This window comes from Mya arenaria, chromosome 13 (assembly GCF_026914265.1).
Source record: "Mya arenaria isolate MELC-2E11 chromosome 13, ASM2691426v1".
Lineage (NCBI taxonomy): Eukaryota > Metazoa > Mollusca > Bivalvia > Myida > Myidae > Mya > Mya arenaria.
This window is the reverse complement of record NC_069134.1, coordinates 9,514,657-9,537,434: the sequence shown is the minus strand read 5'-3', so window position 1 is coordinate 9,537,434 and position 22,778 is coordinate 9,514,657. Positions and strand designations below refer to the sequence as shown.

At 34.2% G+C, this 22,778-nt stretch overlaps 1 protein-coding gene across 15 annotated transcripts in view; it reads left to right on the top strand.

The window, feature by feature from the left end:
- LOC128214151 (cAMP-specific 3',5'-cyclic phosphodiesterase 4C-like) overlaps window positions 1-22,778 on the top strand; it is a 406,322-nt gene that overhangs the window by 275,291 nt on the left and 108,253 nt on the right. For 13 of the 15 annotated variants that reach the window (XM_052920452.1, XM_052920462.1, XM_052920459.1 and 10 more), the window contains one exon: window positions 130-315. In XM_052920452.1, coding sequence (XP_052776412.1) covers window positions 130-315 — 186 coding nt within the window. Of the gene's footprint in view, window positions 1-129; window positions 316-3,822; window positions 3,958-16,390; window positions 16,646-22,778 lie in introns of those variants that run through there. The other 2 variants (XM_052920455.1, XM_052920453.1) reach the window with 2 other exon arrangements.

Here is a 22,778-nt window from a genome sequence, read left to right as displayed (position 1 = left end):
CCCAACCTGGGAATATTACCTGTTCACTCTGATTTCTATCCAAGGGAAACAGATTTGTGTATGATTTATAGCAGCATATAGCAATAGATAGGAATGAACTAAACTATAAACTGTTGTTTTTTTTTTCAGTTTTGATGTTGAGAATGGCGCAAGTGGTGGTCGTGGGGGCCTGGAGGGGAGCAGTCCGTCGGGAGGCCTCATTCTGCAGAACCTGCCCCAGCGCCGCGAATCCTTCCTCTACCGCTCGGACAGCGACTATGACATCTCGCCCAAGTCCATGTCACGCCACTCATCGGTGCAGAGTGAACAACCACAGTAAGTGAAGAAATGTTACCCAAGTCTGTTTGTATAACTTACATACTGCAGATTTCACTGAGGTGCTACTTGATATATCTAGATGGTAGACTATTCTTGTCAATGGGTAAATGTTCCTGATAAATAGTTGTGAGGTATTTAAATATTAGACAGTTCAAGTCGAAGAGGGACTGCTGCCATCTGTTTATACAAATAGAGAATTCAAAAATATGGTTCTAAGTAAATCCTTTTAAATGTCATGTGGACCTCCTGAGGGATTACTCAGCTTTTTGTTATTTACCGCTACATTGAAGACATCCAATAAATGGTTTAAACTTACAAATGCCGAGATTATGTAACGTAAAATAGTGCATGTCTCTTAGCAACATCTTTTTATTAAGAGCAGCTTTTAGGGCCTCCTGAGGAAGCAGCAGAAATGTCTTCATTTTGTAGCGGTCATAATTCTTGGGGTTTATACCAGCAGGTACCAAGCAACAATGCCGAAGATTCTGGTACCCTCAGTACCTCATGAATTGTGAATCAACATTCTGTTTCTTTTTTTGACTAATTTAAGATATATACTTATAAGTTTGATTAAATGTTCTGCTTTAATCTGTTTTGTTTTTGGTGTTGTCATAGTCTTAATGTTTCTGTCAGGCGTTGTAGTCCTGGCCCTGGTTTGTGGAGGCATTGGGGTAATTGTTATTGTGCACAAATATGAGTGTTGCTCATAACTTCAAAACTATTTAAGATATTAACATAAATCATGGTACACATGTTCGCTGGGACAGTTATATGCACATGAGTGGAAAGTCCCATTACTCTAGCTTAATGACCTGTCGAGATATGGTTCGTGATCCTGTAAGAAAAATGGCTGAGTGATAAGCATCCAGCTATGGTGATAGTTTATAGTCATAACCAGTTATTTTATTCATTCCAATGAGCAGCTAGTTTGACAGTTTTTCAGGTTCATTCTTTTGTATAAACTAATAACTACAAGCATTTGGCTGCTAGTCCACCCCCAGTACCACCAAATGCTAGTCATGTTTGTCCAACACTTTGATGAAAGATGGGAACCGCAAGCTGTCTACATGAAATATCTACCTCTACTACAAATTTAATGAATTATTGATTCTCTTATAGCTTTGCCCTATTAGCTTATGTTCTTGTTCAAGATTTTGTACATTATTTATCAAAGAGCCAAAATCTCAAGATATGTTGCTTTGTACGCTTTATTTATGTTATTATATTTTTTCAATTGCCTATTGCAATATATGTCGATAATCTGATACAAAAGACTTACTACTTTATCTACATTACATAAACATATACATTGCATTAACCATTTTAATGATTTTCCAAAGTCTTTAAGCCATGGAGTTATAAAAAATTGAAATTTGTATTTATTAAAATTCCGACAACAGAATAGCAGGCTCATTTTAAGGGCCTATTTCTTTACTTACAGTCTTTGCTCATTCTTATTATATACAATAGAAATATGTGGTATTAAATGATCATATTCATATTAAGAAGAAAGCAATATTGTAAAACCCAGAAGAAATGATTAATAATTGTTCTAGTAGATTTTCTTGAAATAGCATTGTGAAAAAGAGAAAATATTGCATTTACATGAAGGTTTGATATATTAGACTGTGCTGAAATTGTACATTATTTTTTTTGCTTTATTTCATGATGTTTTTGTTATATTTTATGCTGGTTGTAATTGTTGCTGTGTAACATGATACTCTTGCTGTGAAGTTGTGTCCGTAATTGCTCCTTGTTAACAGAAAACTCAGAAAGAAAGAAATAACCCAGTTCAAATCAGAAAAAAGTTGTTAAAAAGTTGTACAAATTTGTACATATACATGTTCTTTGCCTATAACAATGATATTCCGTAAGATGCTTTTTTATGTTTTCAACAATTAAAGGCACTTTTCAGCACCAAAACAATCTATTCTTAGTGAATGTTGTGTAATTATGATGTTTTTTAGCTGTTGTTCTTTAATACTTAAATATTTTACATTACATCTGTCCTTTTGTGAAAAACAACAGCTTACATATTATTAGATATATTCTGCATACGTTTGAGTTATCATGCTGTATGAATCGGGATCTGGAGTATCTGAATGTTGGCCAAGCTATATATTAAGATGGATGGATCCAGCGGACTGAATGAAGAGATGTTTGGGTCAATTGGACAAGGGGAGCAACTCTTAGTAACAATGAGGTAGGTGAAGTTGTGGTTGTCATTCTTGAAAAAGCAATAAAAAGAATATGTTGAAAGGGAAGTAACTAGAATTGAGATGTATGTAAATAACTGTCCTGCATTGTTACCCCTGAGGATGAGAAACCAAAGTTGATCGGATCAGAACTATCGCAATATGGCGGAAACAAAAATGTGTTTGTTTCTTGTATCATGAATACAATCATAGATAAATATCTGAAGTCACCATCATAACATTGTAACTAATTTATTAGTGAAACAGTACCCCAAATAGAAAAAGCTCCAGAAATTGAATCTGATGGGATAGGATGTCAAAGTTTTGGCATGGAAAACTGATGCATGTTTCCCCCCAAGAGTTGGCAAGTGGAGAAATGATTCTGTCTTGAAAACAAAGTAGCATACTTGAATGTTTCCTTAATTATGGAGACCAAGTTTCTCCAACCAAAAAAAATTAAGTTGGATACAAACTAGGCAAAGACTGTACCTCCAACTGACTGGATCTTTCAATATTTCTAATTGAATTATAGGCTTTTAGGCTGGAGGGAAATATTTCCTCTTTCTGTGCAACTGGCTGCTGGCAGTGTTATAGAGCCTCTGAAAAGTTAGAGCTTTTAATCATTTTCCAAAGTCATTTTTATGGTCTATTGCTGTTATATGATAACGTTATTTGTTTGTCAATTGATTGTTGGTGCTTCTTTTTCTTAACTATGGTACTTGTTATATATTTTAATGTTCAAGAATGAAAGACCTGAGAAAATAAATGTCAACTTCATGCAGAGTAATGTTTTGCTGTTTGTCAGGCTTTGTTAAGATAGAAAAAAGGAATAACAATGTCACATCTGACACATTCAAAGGAAATTGAAACTTTTTCTTGAAAACCTCATAGTGGAACTGAACAGTGTTCAATGTGTCATTCTCATTTCTCCGATTTACAGTGAGTGCAGTCACTGGAGTATTGCTATTGTCATAACTGATCTAAAGGTTTTTTGTTCATAAATTCTGGTTGAAATGCATGATTCGGCACTGAAGTACGGCTCATGTCAAATTCAATAAGTTAACTTGGCAGTGAAAAGGAAGTAGCCATATTGTGGATATTTATTATCTTAGCTTGCACAGGAGTTTAAAAAATAAATGAAAAATCTCTTGAAAGGTTTCGACCATGCAGTCAAGTGTTTGAATATCGAAGAGCATATTTTAGTGATTATGCCTTGCCTAATCTAACCCCAGATCTTGCTAATTTATTGTCAGCCGTGTTGAATAAAAATAGGCCAAACCAAGAGATATCACAAAGATAAGTTAACAAAACTATGAATTAACCAAAAAAAGAAGAGATTTATCTTGAAGTTATAAGTTAAATAAAATAACAGTCTTATTTATCTTGCTATATTATCAGAAAAAATGATGGGAATAAAAATGTGGCACATGGTATTGATATCTAGGTATGTATGTGGAAATGTTGTGTTTCAGTTGTTACAATTATATCCAAATTAAATGAATTTAGTCAGTTAAGTCTAATTGAACCTGCAATATTGACTTTTAAAGTTTCTGATATGTTTTGTATAGGAAATTAGACCATGGTTTAGAATGACTTGCATTGAATCATTTTTTAATATGGTTTTAAATCACATGTATTAAATCTTTTTATAACCATCCAATTGATCTCAAAATGCTTTATGATACTTTTGGAAAAGTATATCAAATAAAATATTATGATTTTTCACATGCAAAATTAGCTGTAGCAGAATAAGATTTTTAAAAAGGGCAAATTAAGTTATCCAATATTGAAACAGCTTGTTTTAATGCATGATTCTGTAGAATTGTATCAATGTGTTGGATCCAGGAACTAATATAGATGTCATATTTCTTAATGTCTAATAGAATCAGGTGAAATTAGCCACCTTCTGGTAGTTCTTCTTTGGACAGATCTTTCTTGAATCTTGGTGACCATACTGGTACACACAACAAAACATCAAAAAGGGAAAACCAGACTGGACAGATCTTTCTTAAATCTTGGTGACCATACTGTTACACACAACAAAACATAAAATAGGGAAAACCAGACTGGACAGATCTTTCTTAAATCTTGGTGACCATACTGGTACACACAACAAAACATAAAATAGGGAAAACCAGACTGGACAGATCTTTCTTAAATCTTGGTGACCATACTGATACACACAACAAAACATCAAAAAGGGAAAACCAGACTGGACAGATCTTTCTTAAATCTTGGTGACCATACTGATACACACAACAAAACATCAAAAAGGGAAAACTAGACTGGACCGATCTTTCTTAAATCTTGGTGACCATACTGGTACACACAACAAAACATCAAAAAGGGAAAACCAGACTGGACAGATCTTTCTTAAATCTTGGTGACCATACTGATACACACAACAAAACATCAAAAAGGGAAAACCAGACTGGACAGATCTTTCTTAAATCTTGGTGACCATACTGGTACATACAACAAAACATCAAATAGGGAAAACCAGACTGGACAGATCTTTCTTAAATCTTGGTGACCATACTGTTACACACAACACATCAAATAGGGAAAACCAGACTGGACAGATGGCGTATGTATAGCATTTAAGCACATTACTTAGGCTTCACTAACTCTCCAGTTATGTCCCTCAAGATTCTGCTTGAACTAGTTACAATTAACTTCGAGATTTTTAATAAAACATGCTGAATCGATTAGTTTAAAAACAATTTTTGTTTAACTAATATTGCTAAACAATAGAACGTATGATTGCACAATATCATGTTTAGTTGGCCTTTTGCAGGAAGCAACTCAATAGTGACAGGGGAAGTAATATCTGGCTGTTTCAGGAAATAGTCTGTTTGTTCTCCTGCCAATCAATGATAGAAGACCACTCCATATGAGTTAGGCAAATATTTCACATAGAATTATAAAACAGATGTCAGTTGATATTAGGAAAACAGCAGTGTTCATACCTGGCTTAAATGGAATTACAAGATTATTAATATATAACAGTCTTCAAACGTTTATTGGCATTTTTTTATGTATTTGTAAGTAATTGTTTTATTATATTGTTGTGTTTTTTTATTTGAAATTTACTTCAATGGTTTGAAGTGTTATTGGCCTCTCACTGAGAGTGAAGGGGTCCTGACTTGAAGCACACCAGGGGCACTTTCTTGTGGTTAAACACTGTGCAAAAAAAAATGAGCATGCGATGACAGTTTTTATATTTGGATTATTTTATATGTTAATTACTTTGAATGATGCTTGAAGTGTTCCATGGTCTAAACTTAAAGCTGCATCCGTGAATGTGGACAAGGATATGGTTGTTATCAAAATATTTTTCATATTTGCCTGATTACTATTTTTTAGCATAAACATAAGGCCACACCAAATTGATGTTTCACTGGTTTAGTATTTGTGTCAGTCGGCTGCTTCCGGTAAAAATGTTTTGTCATTTTCAAACTGAGGTGAAATTGTTGTATTAACTTACTGACATAAAAACTTAATTTCAAAGATTTCTTTCAATTGGCAACAGTTCTCTCAAAGTTTCCGCTTGTCCAAGCTTAATGTTTACTGTTTTTAAAGTATTTTTGCTCTAAGGGCTATAACCTGATTCTAGGTTAATTATGATACTCATAAAAATATGTAGAATTTGACCTGATGAATTCAATAATTTTGAAGTGTCTTAACTCAACGGGAATAAGTTTCATTGTTTGGTCTGAAATGATGTTTGAAATTCATTTTTGACCAAAAACTGACAAACACAACGGTTTTGGACTTACCAAAAATGATTTGGTTTTACATCTTTTCCTAAAGCAATGATCATCATACTAAAGATTTGTTATAATTATCTGAGAAATTTGGTTTGAGTACTCAAAACAATTTAGTTAAATATTACCTTTTCCATTGTACAGTAGAGATTTACAGTTAAAGATTGTGGTCAAATGGGTTGAAGGATCTTTCTTCTTCCTACTGATTATAAGGAAAAAATTTTTTTTCATATTTTCTGCTCTTCACTCGATCCCTTTTTTTATAAAACAAAATTGTATTTTTTTTATTTTTTTTTCGCTCACTGCTTTATTTTGTCGTGGCAAAAGTCCATGGAACAAAAATATACTTGGTGTGGCCTAAAATAAGTTTGAGGGGGAATCATTAAAGGAATTTAAAGATTTAAAGAAACCTGTGGGGCACAAAATTACTCCCATGATAAAATTTGTAGCAAGTGTTTTTTTTAATATCCAGAGGGAGTGGGGCCCTGAAACCTTTCTCATGGGGGGGTGCATCATTTTGACTTAAATTGGGAATTCAAATTTGGCCTAGAAATGAACACGAATACTTTAAAAATAGTCAGAAAAGATGAATGAATGTGATAGAGCTTGTTCATAGGAATACACTCTTCAATACTTATATAGTTCGTGGGGCCAAAGTCTTAAATAAAAAAACATAAATGGCCAAGTATTTTCAAACCTGACTGTTAGATTCTCCAATATGTAAATTTGAATTGTCTCAGAATAATGTCATTGCTTAATCAATTGCAGAAGTGTCTAAAAAATCTGAACTAGATGTAATTGTCATGAACAGACTTATTTGAAATGCCACAAATTAATATTTATGGCATGTGTTTATCATCCTGAAACTTCACATTTTTTCTGAATTGATGACTTGTACCTATTGCCTTTGCTTTCTAGAGCAACACTTTGAGCAGATTTTATTGTGTTGTTTATGTGCTGAGGTATTGTTTCTCCATAAATATTATAATACATATGTATCATTTCTTGGAAGTTGGGATTACATCTTATATGTGCTGTCATGAGCAACTAGCTGAAAGGGTATTAGCCTTATTGGATCATATTAGTACAGTGGAAACTCACTAAACCGGACAAGGGTCGGACTGGGCAAAATTTCCGGTTTAGTGAGGATTTGATGTACGGAGTAAGTTTACTCAAAATATTGACTGAGTTAACCTTTAGAGGGAAGTTGAAAACTGAAATAAAAAAAGGGATGAAAAGGGACAGTTCAATTCTTCGACGTTTAGACGAAGGTTAAGACATGATTAAAGCACATGCAAAAGTGATAAACATAATTAAACATTTCTGCGTTTTTATAATCATCTTTTTTTCCAAGTCTTAAAATAAAACAACTCTCGTAATTTAATGCTTGTTAGGTATGTTTGATAGTTTAATTAACGCACCGCTCTGATTTGATTAAATCATAGAAGTCTTTAGATAAAACAACCCTCAAAATTATCCGTTTCTAGTTCTTTATTTTCTGCAACAAACTAATTAATGTTTCAGTCAATTTCCTTTCCACAAGTTTGATTATCGCGCGGCAGTCAATCCTAAGCGCAATCATCATTATCGATTATCGAGTTAACACAATATCACAGGTGCAATATTTAACGACGCTGTCAAAACAAAGTGACACCCGATTCGCAAATTCCTAATACACAAAATCATTTTGACGTGTTTGAACAAATATACGTCCGGTTTTGTGAGGTAAAATTACATTGACAACTAACAAATTTTCTCGATTTTTTGTCCGGTATCCGGAATTCCGGGTTCCAGTTTTGTAGGGATTTTTTTACATTGAAAATAGAAGGGGAAAACCGGGACTCTGAAAAAAGTCCGGTATCCCGAGGATTCCGGTTTTGTGGAGATCCAGTTTAGTGAGTTTCAGCTGTACCATTTATAATTTAGGTAATAACTGAGGTTAAATTAAGTTCACCATGTGAATGTTCCTTGATTTCATGGCATTAAATGCACTATAAAATAATTGATTAAGAGGACTTAACCGTAGTTCCATCTACTTTCTGCTGTTCGCAAACTTAAGGCATTTGTCAGACTTCAATGCTCATTACAGATCATTCTGTTGTCTTAAGTGTATTTTTACACAAAGCCAGATTTCTAAAGTTAAGTGCGCATCTGGCCGATCGCCGAGGAAGAGTTTTTGTGAAGTGCTTTTAGGGAAATGTCAATACACACACGGGTTCTTGCTTTTGAAGAAAAACACAACAACAACAACCCATTTTTAATTCGTTAAGTTAATGAAGCATCCAATTGTTAGCAAATCATTGTTTTTTTGTCATTGGATTTTTTTGGAATTATAAAGGAATGCAATTTTCCACTGAGGTAAGATAATTGAACACCTATGTTAAGGCTTGGATGAAATGCGCTGTGTTAAATTCTTTCATTTTATTTCTATCAAGAGCATTGAACTTATTAAGATATATTAGAATGAGAGAGTCTGCCTCTATGGTCATAATTTGAGTACTCTCTTGATTAAAATATCAGATTGTCCCAGAATGACAGTCATTAAAGGGAAATCAATCATAAACAAGAACAAATTAATACTTTAACACAAAATCACCGATTGATTATGAATAATAACAAACTGTCTCCAGTGTTATTGCTTAATTCTGTGAGACTATCGAGGTTACATCACAAAGCTTTGTACACTTTTTACAATTTCCGAGATGTTTAGATATTTTACCAGCTGGTTACCATTAACAATTTCTTGCAGTGGGCTGCTGCCTTTCAATGTTTACTTTTTACAGGACTTAAAGCAAGGTTGTTACCGCCTGCTTACACCACCTCTGAGCTAATGTAATCCTTGGAAGTCAAGCAGAAAGCAGAGAAGTTTGTTGTTGAGCTGTTAAAATATCTGGATTATTATATTTCCCATATTTTCCCATTTCTCCTGAAAGTTTGCAGAATCTGGGTTGTAAAAACCTTTGAGAACTTTATAATTATGTTGTGATAGTTTTTAATTGCTTTTCTGAGAACAAGGATGTGTACATATTATATTGAAAAGACGGATATGTCAAATCATTGGAGTGGGAAGCAGCGCTTGTTCAAGGATATTTGGTGCTTAAAATTTATCAAAAAGTCTCCTGGCATCTTGTTACAACTAGTGTAAGGTATTTTTATCTTCTTTTTTCTTGCATTGTTTTTCTGGTTTTTCAAGTTTGGTCATTCCATTCATTATGACTTGAGGTAATTGTCATCTATGTTGCCATTATCTTTAAAAATGTATATGTTGGACATGAGTTAAAAACTCTGAACATGAGCATGACAGCATGGATAAGACATTGGTGGCGTATTATGTTGCAGGTCCTATCACCCTGGTTTAGATTATACTTATGCCGAGTTATGTCCCTTGAGTAAATAGAGTTGTCAATCTTTTTACATGATTAAAATAATAAGCGCAAAAAAACATATTTATGTCTTAGCTGAGATTACCCATTGAAAAATAGCGCATTATAAGTATCTTCCATGGCCGAGAGTGTAAGATAGGTTCATTCCGACCCGAGCGTAGGGTGTTTTGCGGAAACGAGGTTTACCAAGTTTCTGCAAAACACCCTGCGCGAGGGGCAGGATGAACCTTTCCTACACGAGCGGCTATGGTAGATGCTTTTTCTCCCACCTCAGTAAAACAAAATTAAGTAAAAATGTATTTTTTTGCCGGAACTCTTTTGTGCTTAGTGAAAATAATTGCGTACGGATATGCATTAATTCATGGTTGTCAGGGATATTTGCGCAATGATTCAGAGTATGCAAATGGTCTGATCGGTCTTTAAATAGTTCTAAGAAGAGTGAAGCATTATTTCTTGAAAGGTGCGTGAAAACTGTTTTCTGGTGACATTTGAAGCGAGAAATAATGAACTCGCGTTCTAAATATTGCCACCAGACAAGGTTTCCATGATGCGCTACAGACGACAGTCTTCAACAAGGGAGGTAATTACAATGTGGTGACCATTAAAAGAAGTTCCAAACGGGCATTTTATCTTCGCCCGTGGGCAAGATAAGAATTTCTAGCATGGTTAAATTAATGGATCTACTTATCTGAGGTGGGAGAAAATGCTTTCCAAGTTTATAAAAGCGTGGAATTACCATTTTTCGGACAGCTTGCAAGTCATGTGGTGGTTTCACACTCTAAACATCTCATTAAGCGTTTTAGAATTTTCAGCAGACTTAACCTCTTTCAAAAGTTTTCATCGATCATTTTCATCACTGATGACAGAACTGTGTCTACGTGTTTTCGCAGCAGTTTTCCACAAGGTTCATTCTTCCGGGAAGCCATGAAGTATGTATATCTAGCATGTTAAAAGTCACGTGATGAGTACAGCACTATTTTATTAAACTTACTGGGTTTCATGTGATTAACAACCCAGTACATTTTGAATTGGAAAAATGCACTGAAACTGTTAAAGATGTGTGTCGTATGCGATGTGGTACAGAAGTAATTAAGATTCATTGCGTTTTACACAAGAAAATCAATTTTTTGTAAGTCTTTAATTGACATTCTCTTTTCTGGCAATTATATCATCTGGTGTCCATTATAACCCCTTAATTAAAGAGATATTTAGGGAGTTCATGGTAATAGTTGTTCCACAGTTTCTATTGTATTGAGCCATGTTGACATAACATACTGCTTAATACACAGTTAAAAGTAAAGTGAAACAACTTTTAAAATGTTTAAAATGACAGCGCCACATTATTTTTAGATAATTTTTTTTTTAACTTCAATCATTTATCTCCTTTTACCTATTTGAGCTTCAAATGGTATTGTAATTAAGATAATATATTATTTTGAACAAAAGGATTTGCCATAATATTAAACTTCGAGTGTAGTAATCAGCCAGCAATGTTGGAAGAAATATTCACTATTTATGAATTTATTGATTTAAACTTTATGCAGTTTTATTCAAAGAAGAATATCTTGATAAAGAAATAAGGCCGGAAAATTGGTTTGTATTGTTTTGGTCCTGGATTTGGTGGGACCTCAAATAGATTGTTGGAAAGACAAATAAAATCTACATTAATGCATATTTTGCAGCACTTTTTCGAACAGAAACAATCAATTTGCAGACATTCATAATTCCTGTTCTTGCAATAACCTGGTCTCAACATCTTCCTGTAACCACTTCTCATCTGCAATCAAAATTACAGAGTGCAAATGCTGGTAATGTCCCCATTGTAGAACCCTCATCTTCAGTGATTGACACAATGCCAGAGGGATGTTTTATGAGGCCGTAACAGTGTTTTACGCCCATGTATTGTGGTAATGACTTTTATGGCTCTGCAGAATCAGACTGGTTCATATGTATAGTTTGATAAATTTTGAATATAATAAGATAAATTTTGAATATAATAAATGAATTGCCATAATAGGTAATACACTTATATTTACTCTGAGATGGACCAAGGAAGATGGACTCCACGAGATTTGGTGTTAGCATTTAGTTAACCCACTAGCGCCACCCTTTGTGTAGTCATGTGGTATTTTGACGCAAAAGTGTTAGTTACATTAAACGAGTGTCGGGCAATAGTAAATTCTCGCGACTTTGTGATTACGTTAAAAAAACAACAAATAAAATTGATTGATGTTTATACAAACATGGAAATGCACAGAAACATAGATATTGTTTAAAAACAACAAATTGTTGATATTTAAATTATTATCCCCCGCCGAATCGAAGGTTTCAGGAGGGGGTCATTGTTTTGGCGTTGTCCGTCGGTCCATCATTCCACCCTTCCTTCTGTTTGTCTGGTACCATATCTTGGTAGGCATTGATCAGAAATTGTTCAAAAACTTGGTCAGAATGTTCCCCTTGATCAAATCTCGACCACTTATATGAGTGGTTCACATGGGGTCAAAAACAAGGTCAAATCTTGGAAAAATCTTTGGAACATACTAGAGGCATTATGCATGGTCAAATATTCATGAAACTTTATCAGAATGTATTCCTTGATGAACTCTTGGTCGTAAATAAAACTGGGTCACATATGATCGAAAATTAGGTCACTAGGTCATATCTTAGAAAAATCTTCTCCGGAACCTTATCATGGTAATGATTGGTCAAGTAATGTTCAAAATTGGTCATGATGTACCCCTTGATGAAATATGGCCCACTTTAAAAAGTGGGTCACATGGGGTCAAAAACAAGGTCACAAGGTCAAATCTACGAAAAATCTTTGGAACATATTAGAGGCATTATACATGGTCAAATATTCATAAAACTTAATCAGAATGTTTTCCTTGATGAAATCTTGGACTTATTTAAAACTTGGTCACATATGATCGAAAATTAGATCACTAGGTCAAATCTTAGAATTTTTTTGTCCGGAATGGTAATGATTGGTCGAATATGTTTAAACTTGGTCATAGTGTACCCCTTGATAATATATGGACCACTTGTAAAAGTGGAGCACATGGGGTCAAAAACTAGGTCAAATCTTAGAAAAACCTTTGAAACAAGTTAGAGGCATTATTTATGTTCTAATATTTATGAAACTTCATCAGAATGTTTTCCTTGATGAACTCTTGGACATGTTTTAAACTGGGTCACATGTGATAAAAAATTTGGTCACCAGGTCAAATATTTCAAAAATATTGTCCGAAACTATTGTCCGAAACTATTTTATGGTGGTGCTTGGTTGGATTATGTTCAAACATGGTCAGAATGTTCTCTTGAGTTAAATTTTGACTGCACTTTATAAGTGGGTCATATGGGTGAAAAAGGTCAATAGGTCAAATCTTAAAAAAAATATTGGGAACACACTAGAGGCAATCTAATATGCATGAAACTTAATCAGACTGTTTTCCTTGATTGTTGTTGAAAAGTTTGAAAACTGGGCCACATGGGTTCAGAAACCAGGTCAGTAGGTGAAATCTTTAAAAAATTGTGTCCCGAACCAAACACTGGTATTGAATAGTCAGTTATGTTCAAATTTGGTCAGAATGTTTGCCTTCATGAAATCTATCAAGTTTTAAAATTGGTCACATGGGGTCAAAAACTAGGTCACTAGGTCATATCTTACAGAAATCATGGGAACACTCTAGCGGTAATTCATCTGCTCTAATTTCCATGTAACTTAATCAGAATGTTTGCCTTCATGAAATTTTGGAAAAGTTTGAAACTAGTAGGTCATGTGGGGTCAAAAATGAGGTCACTGGGTCAAATATTAAAAAAACTTGTGGACACTCTAGAGGCTATATTTTTTGCAATATATCTGGACCAATATTCATGAAACTTGATCAGAATGTTTGCCTTGATGAAATCTTAGATAGGTTGGAACTTGGTAACATGGAGTCATAAACTTGGTTTCTTGGTCAATTCTAAATGCTACATTATAAACAATATTTTTTATTTCAAACAGTTGCAATCAAACTCAAACTCATATATATATTTCACCAACAATTGATTTCCATTCCATGACTTAGCCCAATCAGGCGGGGGATATCAATTCATCGAATTTGCTTGTTATATTTACATTGATACATTTGCATAGTACAGAACTTGACCGGGATGACCTCGTAAAGTTTTTTATTCATAATGACCATCAAAAGATTGCACATTTTGGTACTGAATTTGCTTGATTTGTTGTTTTATTATGAAGAGCATTTTAAAGGAAGAGTTATGATTGATAGCTGATTACATATCTATTTTCAAATTTGGGTTCTTGCCTTAAGCGTCAACTGCCTCCAGAAACGGCACTCTTAACTCTCAGTCATAGTTACTTGGCGTATGCGCAGTCCGGGCAGAGCCATCTGAGAAAAATAGGTGTCTTAACCAAATCATGTAAATTGACAAAATTCTGTCTACCAAAATAAATGTTTATATTTCCCATCAACTCTGCTTTTCATGATAGGGAGCTCCAGTGCATTGTCCCACAAATATGTGCAAACACATGTATGCTATTTTTTGGAAGACCTAGTTGCATATACCAGTAATCTCTTCTGTTAATCAATTTTGTCATCTTTGTATTGATTATGAAAAACATTTGAACAGCTTCTCCTAATTGCAAATCAATGGACATGTTTTCTGGTTTATGGTAACTTTATGTGAGGTTTATTATAAACGATGAGTCCTAAAAGAGCAACAACAATACTACCATGGTTACCATAAGGCCAAATAAAAAAATAGGTCTGTTTCAGGTTACCCGACCGACCGTATTTTTTCCCGCCAACCCTAACCTATTTTTCCTTGAAAAAAATGTGATTTGGGTACGAAAAGCATTTGTTACGAAATGTATGTACGTAAAGTTGACAATATTAGAGTTGGATTTCTGAATGTATTTACCGTACTTCACCTTAGAGTTCGGACACATTAAATTAATTAATTTTTCGCTCTCCGAATTCATAGAAAATAACCATTTTTACATTTTATCTACATGTATGGTAAACCTGCCTTTTTTTTTCATGTCTGCATTTTACCACTTATTAATTTATCCGTAGTTATCAATGGTTATTACGCCTATAAGTGTAACTCCTTCATCAAGTTAATTAAAATCCCATTCAACACCATATTATACATGCATTGAAATGAATAAACATCTTTTATCGGCTTCAGATCAAACAGTCACATTGTGTGACGTCACATAACTCTCAGTTATACCCACGAGGATCTCATGGAGAGCATGGATATTGCTATGCAGGATTAATGTTTCTGAGTGGTGTTTTCGATTGTAACTTAAGTATTGCATTTCTAACTTTCATTCATCACATTAAATAGTTACCTGTAGCATTGAATGTGTTGATTTTTATTGTTCTATTGATGTTACAATGAGTATTACTGTACGATTATTGCTTCATAAAGTCTATATTAAAAGTGTGGTACAAGTTTCAAAGTTTATTGGCGGATCGTTTTACAAACATGTCATGTCTGTGGTTTCTTAATCTCTTGATTGCCCTTGTTGTTTCTTTAATCCTCCATTAAATATATCACACATCCTTTTCAACAGGCAATAAATCGTTTAGGATGGGTAGTAACTAACTAACTTATCACAGTAATGTATACGGTTAGGTAATCTAGCCAGGCAATCTAGCCAGGCATTGTAACGATAAAGATCAATAATTTTTGTCTGTGAGACTTAGTAACTGTAAAAGTTACAATCGATGACAGTTGGGTGTCCGAAAATTAGGTACCTAAACTAAATTATTTTTGAAAATAATAAAGGATGTCTGAATTTTTAGATTGTCCGAACTCTAAGGTGAATTATGGGTAGCTTGTGCTTGTGTGGCAGGTATATTTCAATTCTTGAACTCTATTTTCTTGTCAGATACAAATGTGTCAGATACTGACTTTCGGATTGATATGTCAGACTTAAGTGTGCAATTTTGGCAATAAAACCTGCATGTTACTTGTTCTTCAAACCTGAACCCCGGGCAGGTCCTCTTGACAGCATTGAGGTTTCCTTGGCTGATGGCTTATATGGTAAATTTGCTGTCCCACTCTTCATGTAATTATGTCACAGGGAGGTTAGCAATCTACAGAGGGTGATTGAAAGCAAAAGGGTGCATAAAGAAAAGTAAAACCGTTCCTGGAAAGTCTTAAATGATAGTAGAGTGGTGTACCATAACTTAGTTGAAATCCAACCATCATTGTCAAAGTATTTAACCAGACTAATAAAGAATATTTCCTTTGAAGCATGGAACATGTTTAAAAACTACTGATTAACCTGAAAATTGATGACTTTTGATTTGTTACTTTCTGAGTCAACAGTTACTGAAATCAATATATCAAAAAAAAAAAAAAAAAAAAAAAAAAAAAATATTCCGACCTACCTACCCTATTTTTTTTTGGCAGCGTTACCTGAAACACACCTATTTTTTATTTGGCCTAAACAGAATCACTTTTTTAATATTTAAAAAAAATAGTGCCTATTAAAATTGCAAGGTGAGTTCTGCTTGAGCATGTTTTAAATTATCTGTTGTAAAATTGCTCTACCTTGAAGTAAATACAGTGCAAAGTGCTAGATTAACAATACCTTACATAATAATGGCATATTTCTTCCTTACTTTAGTAAACATGCTAAATTATTTTTACAGAGGAATGAACTCAGTGTATAGTGTTAGTTTTACTAGGTATGCTGAATAATGGTTTGCCTCAACCAAGGCCAATAACAAACCACTGATCTAGATCCATTAGTTATTGATACATGGGTATTGGAATAATACCAGATAAAATAGCATTGTCTTCTTAAAGCATACTGGCAATCTTGTTTGTTACATACAAACTCAAATGGAAATATTGAAAATCTTTGTTAAACAGACTTCACAGTGTGATCTGTATGAGAAAGGCTTATTCTGTAAACCCGGTTCTTTTGAAGTCTGAAAGAAGAAAATATCAAAAGGTATGTTTTTACTTTCTAATTTGATGTCTTATGTTTTATTTTTTTATTTTTCTACATTATTTGCAAAACACTTGGAACCTAAATGAATGTAGTTTGATGTAAAATTCAATTTTACCTTTTATTTAAACACATCTTCTTGTATTGTTTTTCAAACACTTCAACATTTTTTTTCAGCATATATGACAATTTTGATAATTTGAACAATTATTCATTAATATTGTAATATTTTTTTATTTATTTGGACAAGATAAGTCTTTTTTTATTTAAGAAATAATTTATAATGAATAAAAAAAGAATTATCTGAGAAATTAACAGGTCGTTTGAAGGTAGTGCTCATCCTGACCTACAATGTTTCATTAAAAAATTAAGCTGTGTACAATAAAACTCAAGTTGAATTAAGTATAATGACATTTAGTACAAAAACTAAGTGACAGTTTAAAGAGTACTCAGGAGTTAAAAAAAGTAAATATTTATTACTGTAAACTGTAAACAGAAGAACATTCTAAGCCAAAAAACTCAAAACAAATAAACAAGTGTTGAAATGACATTTTAAGGTATAGTTCACTAGCATTGAGAATAAAGTTTAAATATGATACAGGCAATATTTGTCAATAAAAAAATAATAACATGTGACGGAATTGCTTAAACATTGAACTCTTGCAAGTTATGCTGTGAAGTTTTAGACAATAAGATGTGGATGATTGTTCAGAACTTTATTTATCACAGTATAGTAAATTCTATGAGGAACTACATTCCCTGATTTTTAACTCTACTGGCCAAAGGCCAGAAGAGCTTATGCGATGGTAATGTGTACATAGTATGTGCGTCCTGTTTGTTTGTGCATCCGTGCGTCTGTAAACAATTGCTTGTGAACATGATACAGTCTTCAGTTTTGATTGAATCTCCATGAAACTTGTACAGTATCTAGAGATCCATTAGAGCTCTGTTCCTTTGGAAAACCAGCCAGATCTGCCCATGCATGCCTAGATTATGGGCCTTGATAGTATAAAAAAATGCTATTGTGTAAAACAATTGCTTGTGAACATGATACAGAGTTCAGTTTTGATTGTATCTCAATGAAACTTGTACAGTATTTAGATATCCATTAAAGCTTGGTTCCTTTCGAATACTAGGCATATCTGCCCATGCATGCCTAGATTATGAGCCTTGAAAGTATAAAAAAAAGTAGGTGCGTCTGTAAACAATTGCGAACATGATACAGTCTTCGGTTTTGATTGTATCTCGATGAAACTTGTACAGTATTAAGATATCCATTAGGCTCGGTTCCTTTTGAAAACCAGCCAGATCCGCCCATGCATGCCTAGATTATGGGTCTTGAAAGTATAAAAAAAATGCTATTTTAAGCTAAGTCTTTTTTTAGCCAAGTCTACATGAGCGAGTCTTTTTTTAGCCAAGTTTTCATGTAAAGTCACAATTGCTTGTAAATGTTTGTTCAAATTATGCCCCTGGGGTCATAACTGGCCATGCCCAGGGTTCACAGGTTTGGTATAGTTAAATTGGGAAATGTTAAAAACCTTTTTGTTTGAAACAGCTATGCAGATCCTTGCTATTTTGAACAAGGCTTAATTTAGTGGTCCACTACCATGGTTGTTCAAATTATGCCTCTTGGGTCAAAACTGGCACTGCCCCGAGGGTCACAAGTTTCCTAGAGACTTATTTAAGAAATATTTTCAAAACCTTCTTGTTTCAAACCACAAGGCCCATACCTTTGATATTTGTTGTGGAGCATCATATGATGACCATCTAGCAAAACATTTGAAATTATGCCCCTTGGGCAAAAGCTGGCCCCACCTTTTTTGACTTACTTATTAATTTTTAAAGCTACAGCAGTGAAATTTTGACCATGTGCACAGTTTTGCAAACGAGCATCAATGTTGTCCTCAGATGTCCTTGACTTTGACCTTTTGACCAACTTGTTTATTTTTAAAGCTACAGAAATGAAATTTTGACCACGAGTACAGTTTTGAAAGCAAATATTTTTTACCCTCAGATTACCTTTACTTGGCAAATATTAAAATAGTTCATGCAATTAATCTGCTTACAACACTTTCTTTCCTCAGATGTTGAACATGCAGCATTTTTTATAGCTAACCCAAACACAAAAAGTGAAGTATATATTTGTTTGCCTATTACTCATATATACATACATGCTCTGGATTGAAAATGACCACAAGAGCCATGCCAGTAGAGCATAGGCCCTCTTTGGCCTCTTGTTTTAAATTTACTGTTGTCAAAAATGGAAAAAATAGAGACCATACTCTCTGTTAGCATCCATTTTCAACTGATCTGCACTACAACAGAAGTTCTTTGGAACATTTTCTACATATAAAAACAATGAGACTTGCATGACTATAGAAGGACAATGACACTTGCAGGACTATTGACAGACAAGTAGACTTGCTTGACTATTGACAGACAAGTAGACTCGCAGGACTATTGACAGACAAGTAGACTTGCAGGACTATAGACAGACAAGTAGACTTGCAGGACTATTGGCAGACAAGTAGACTTGCAGGACTATAGACAGACAAGTAGACTTGCAGGACTATTGGCAGACAAGTAGACTTGCAGGACTATTGACAGACAAGTAGACTTGCAGGACTATAGACAGACAAGTAGACTTGCAGGACTATTGGCAGACAAGTAGACTTGCAGGACTATAGACAGACAAGTAGACTTGCAGGACTATTGACAGACAATGAGACTTGCAGGACTATTGACAGACAATGAGACTTGCAGGACTATTGACAGACAAATAGACTTGCAGGACTATTGGCAGACAAGTAGACTTGCAGGACTATAGACAGACAAGTAGACTTGCAGGACTATAGACAGACAAGTAGACTTGCAGGACCATTGACAGACAAGTAGACTTGCAGGACCATTGACAGACAAGTAGACTTGCAGAACTATAGACAGACTTGCAGGACTATTGACAGACAAGTAGACTTGCAGGACTTTTGACAGACAAGTAGACTTGCAGGACTTTTGACAGACAAGTAGACTTGCAGGACCATTGACAGACAAGTAGACTTGCAGGACTATTGACAGACAAGTAGACTTGCAGGACTATTGACAGACAAGTAGACTTGCAGGACTATTGACAGACAAGTAGACTTGCAGGACTATTGACAGACAAGTAGACTTGCAGGACCATTGACAGACAAGTAGACTTGCAGGACTATTGACAGACAAGTAGACTTGCAGGACTATTGACAGACAAGTAGACTTGCAGGACTATTGACAGACAAGTAGACTTGCAGGTACATTGACAGACAAGTAGACTTGCAGGACCATTGACAGACAAGTAGACTTGCAGGACCATTGACAGACAAGTAGACTTGCAGGACCATTGACAGACAAGTAGACTTGCAGGACCATTGACAGACAACTAGAGTTGCAGGACTTTACACAGACAATAAGACTTGCAGGACTATTGACATACAATGAGACTTCAAACCCTATTGAAAGACATAGAGACTCGCAGAGCTATTGCCAGACAATGAGACAGTTGTGCTCTTGTATAACTATGCATGTGTATGGAAAAGAAGGATCATACCTGAAAGTATCCTTGAGACCAATATTGTATATGACTGCTGGATTAAGCAAAATTATTTCATGGTTGGTTAGAAAAATACAGCCACCCCATTTTACAAAATATAACCGATTATAATTATCATTTCCAGGACTTAAATGTAGATCACCAAATCCCGATGGACCAGATACTTGAGCAAATCAGCTTAATCTAGCTAAATTATTAATCTGCATGGAACATTCACATGAGTTTTGTTATTTTAAATTTACAATGTTGTACAATCTTATCAGTAAGATCTTGATGAAGCACGTGCCATCAGCAGTTATATATCAGGTTATCTGGAGGGAGACAATGGCTCCTGCATCATGCACAGTATGCATTTGTTGCTTAATGGAGTTGATGAAAACATCCATTGCTGGTTAATAATGCTCAGTTATTCAAGACTTTTCATAGCAGGGCCTGCATGCAGCATTGATCTCATTGACAAACACAAATAGAAAATCATGGCCTCGTATCTTGGTGCATTAAAAGGTGTCTGTTTTTTTTTTCTGAAAAAGTAAGGAATAAAAGATGGGTTTCACTTCTAAAACATTCTACTTTTATTTCAAAGAAGAACAATAAATTCCATGGTCTCAAATGCTGGTTGATGTTTCTAACATAAAATCATTGCCTTGGGCTGTATATAGATATACCTGTAGTATACATGAAAAATTATTTGTAATGCAAATTTCTTCCTGTTCCTCAGTACCCAAAGTGGTGGTTCATATTAATTACATGGGAGCAATTGTTTGGTTAATGAGGAATAATAATAGACTGCAATAATTCTAAAGTCTTCCTGCTTCCCAAAGTCTGAAAACAAAGACTTTCTGACCTGTTGGTCTATGGCAGAGGAGGAGTATATAAACAAAACAGAACACAACATAGGAGCTTGAATGCATAAAAACAAAGGTAATACACACTTTGACAAATCATCCAGGCCCAGTACCTGCTTTCAGTTGATCCTTGCTGATTTTCACCTTGCTGTGAACAACCTGTATCAATTTTATATGGCATTTCACAGAATTTCAATAATTTAAAGAGGCAGCAAGTCTTCAACACTCTCAGTTCCACAGTTCTATTTCCTCCTCCTGGAAATCACTGGTCTCTTATCTTTGATGTAATTTAATACATCTTGCCTTATCTCTGATTATGAATATTTTTGTATTGATTTCCTACTCTCTGCAAAGTTTTCAAACAGAAAACTGTTGATTAGAGATAATAGTGTATTATTAATGAGAAGTGAAAATACCTAATTATGAGCTTATTAAGATCCATTTACAATAAAAAAATAACTATGACAAAAAATGTTTGTACAATCTTAAGGGCCTGCCACAGTGAAAAAGTCATTCAAAGGTCTAAATCTTAATAATATGTATAACAAAATATATTTATTTCTTTTATACATTCAATTTTGAGCAAGCATAATTCATATATCTGTTGCAACATGTGTAGCTGTAATTATAGAAATTGAGCAAATATGATAGATTCCCATTTTCCTCAAATGTCCAATTACAAACTGAATTTGAGTTTGTGTCAAAATTGTCAATACTTCCAAGTCAACAATGTCTTGAGGCTTTGTGGTGATAATTGCATATATATTTAGAAATGAACTTAAATTTTTGGAACCAGGAAATGAACTTAATCCACCACTAGTTTTTATTATTTTCTTGAATTTCTGTCTTATTTGAAAAGATATCATCAAGAACTCTCAATACATTGTTAATAAGGTAGTCTGGGGCATTTTGACACAAAAATTGTTGATTAGGTAGTCTGGGGCATCTTTTCTAAAAAAATGTGAATGCTTTTTTATCCAAAATCTGATTGAATCTTCTTTCGGAAAATTTGATCAACTCATTACTTCCTCAAAACTATTGTCACAAAGAATGTATGTTTTACTCCCAAAAATGATCGTTCTTCAAAACTTAATAAAATATGAACTTTTGAAACATTTTAATTTTTGGCCTTCCCCACCCACTTTTGCACTGTGGAAGGCCCTTAAATAGATAAAAACAACTCATGTCATATTTTCCTATTCAATTGATGTTCCCTCCTCCATGCAAATTCTTTTTGCAACTCTTTCCATGTTTGTTGAACACAAATGACCAGTATATCGGGTGGGATGGGGGGAGGCGGTCTAAAGGTTTCTAAATGATTTATTTAGAAATCTGTCCAGCTACTCCAGTGGTGGAGACATGCACTTAAACACTAATCATCTTTCCTTACTTGACCATGTACCGATTTGTTTGCAAGATGTTAAGTAAGCACATAAAGGGCCCTGTATGCCTGTAGTTTGTGTCTTCATTAATAAAAGTAGTTCCGATTGTTTTTATGATGTTGATATCATTTAATAATGAATTAAAAAAAATAAGTGGCTAATTTGATGTCAAATGACTGTGCTTAGAATTTTAAGATAAAATGACTTGGTTGGAAGTTTGTATGGGTATATATTACATCATTTTATCTTTTCCAACCAAATTAAGGTGATTTCTGTGGATAAATTGACTGAGGAATTTGAGCTGTATAATGAGTATTGTTTGA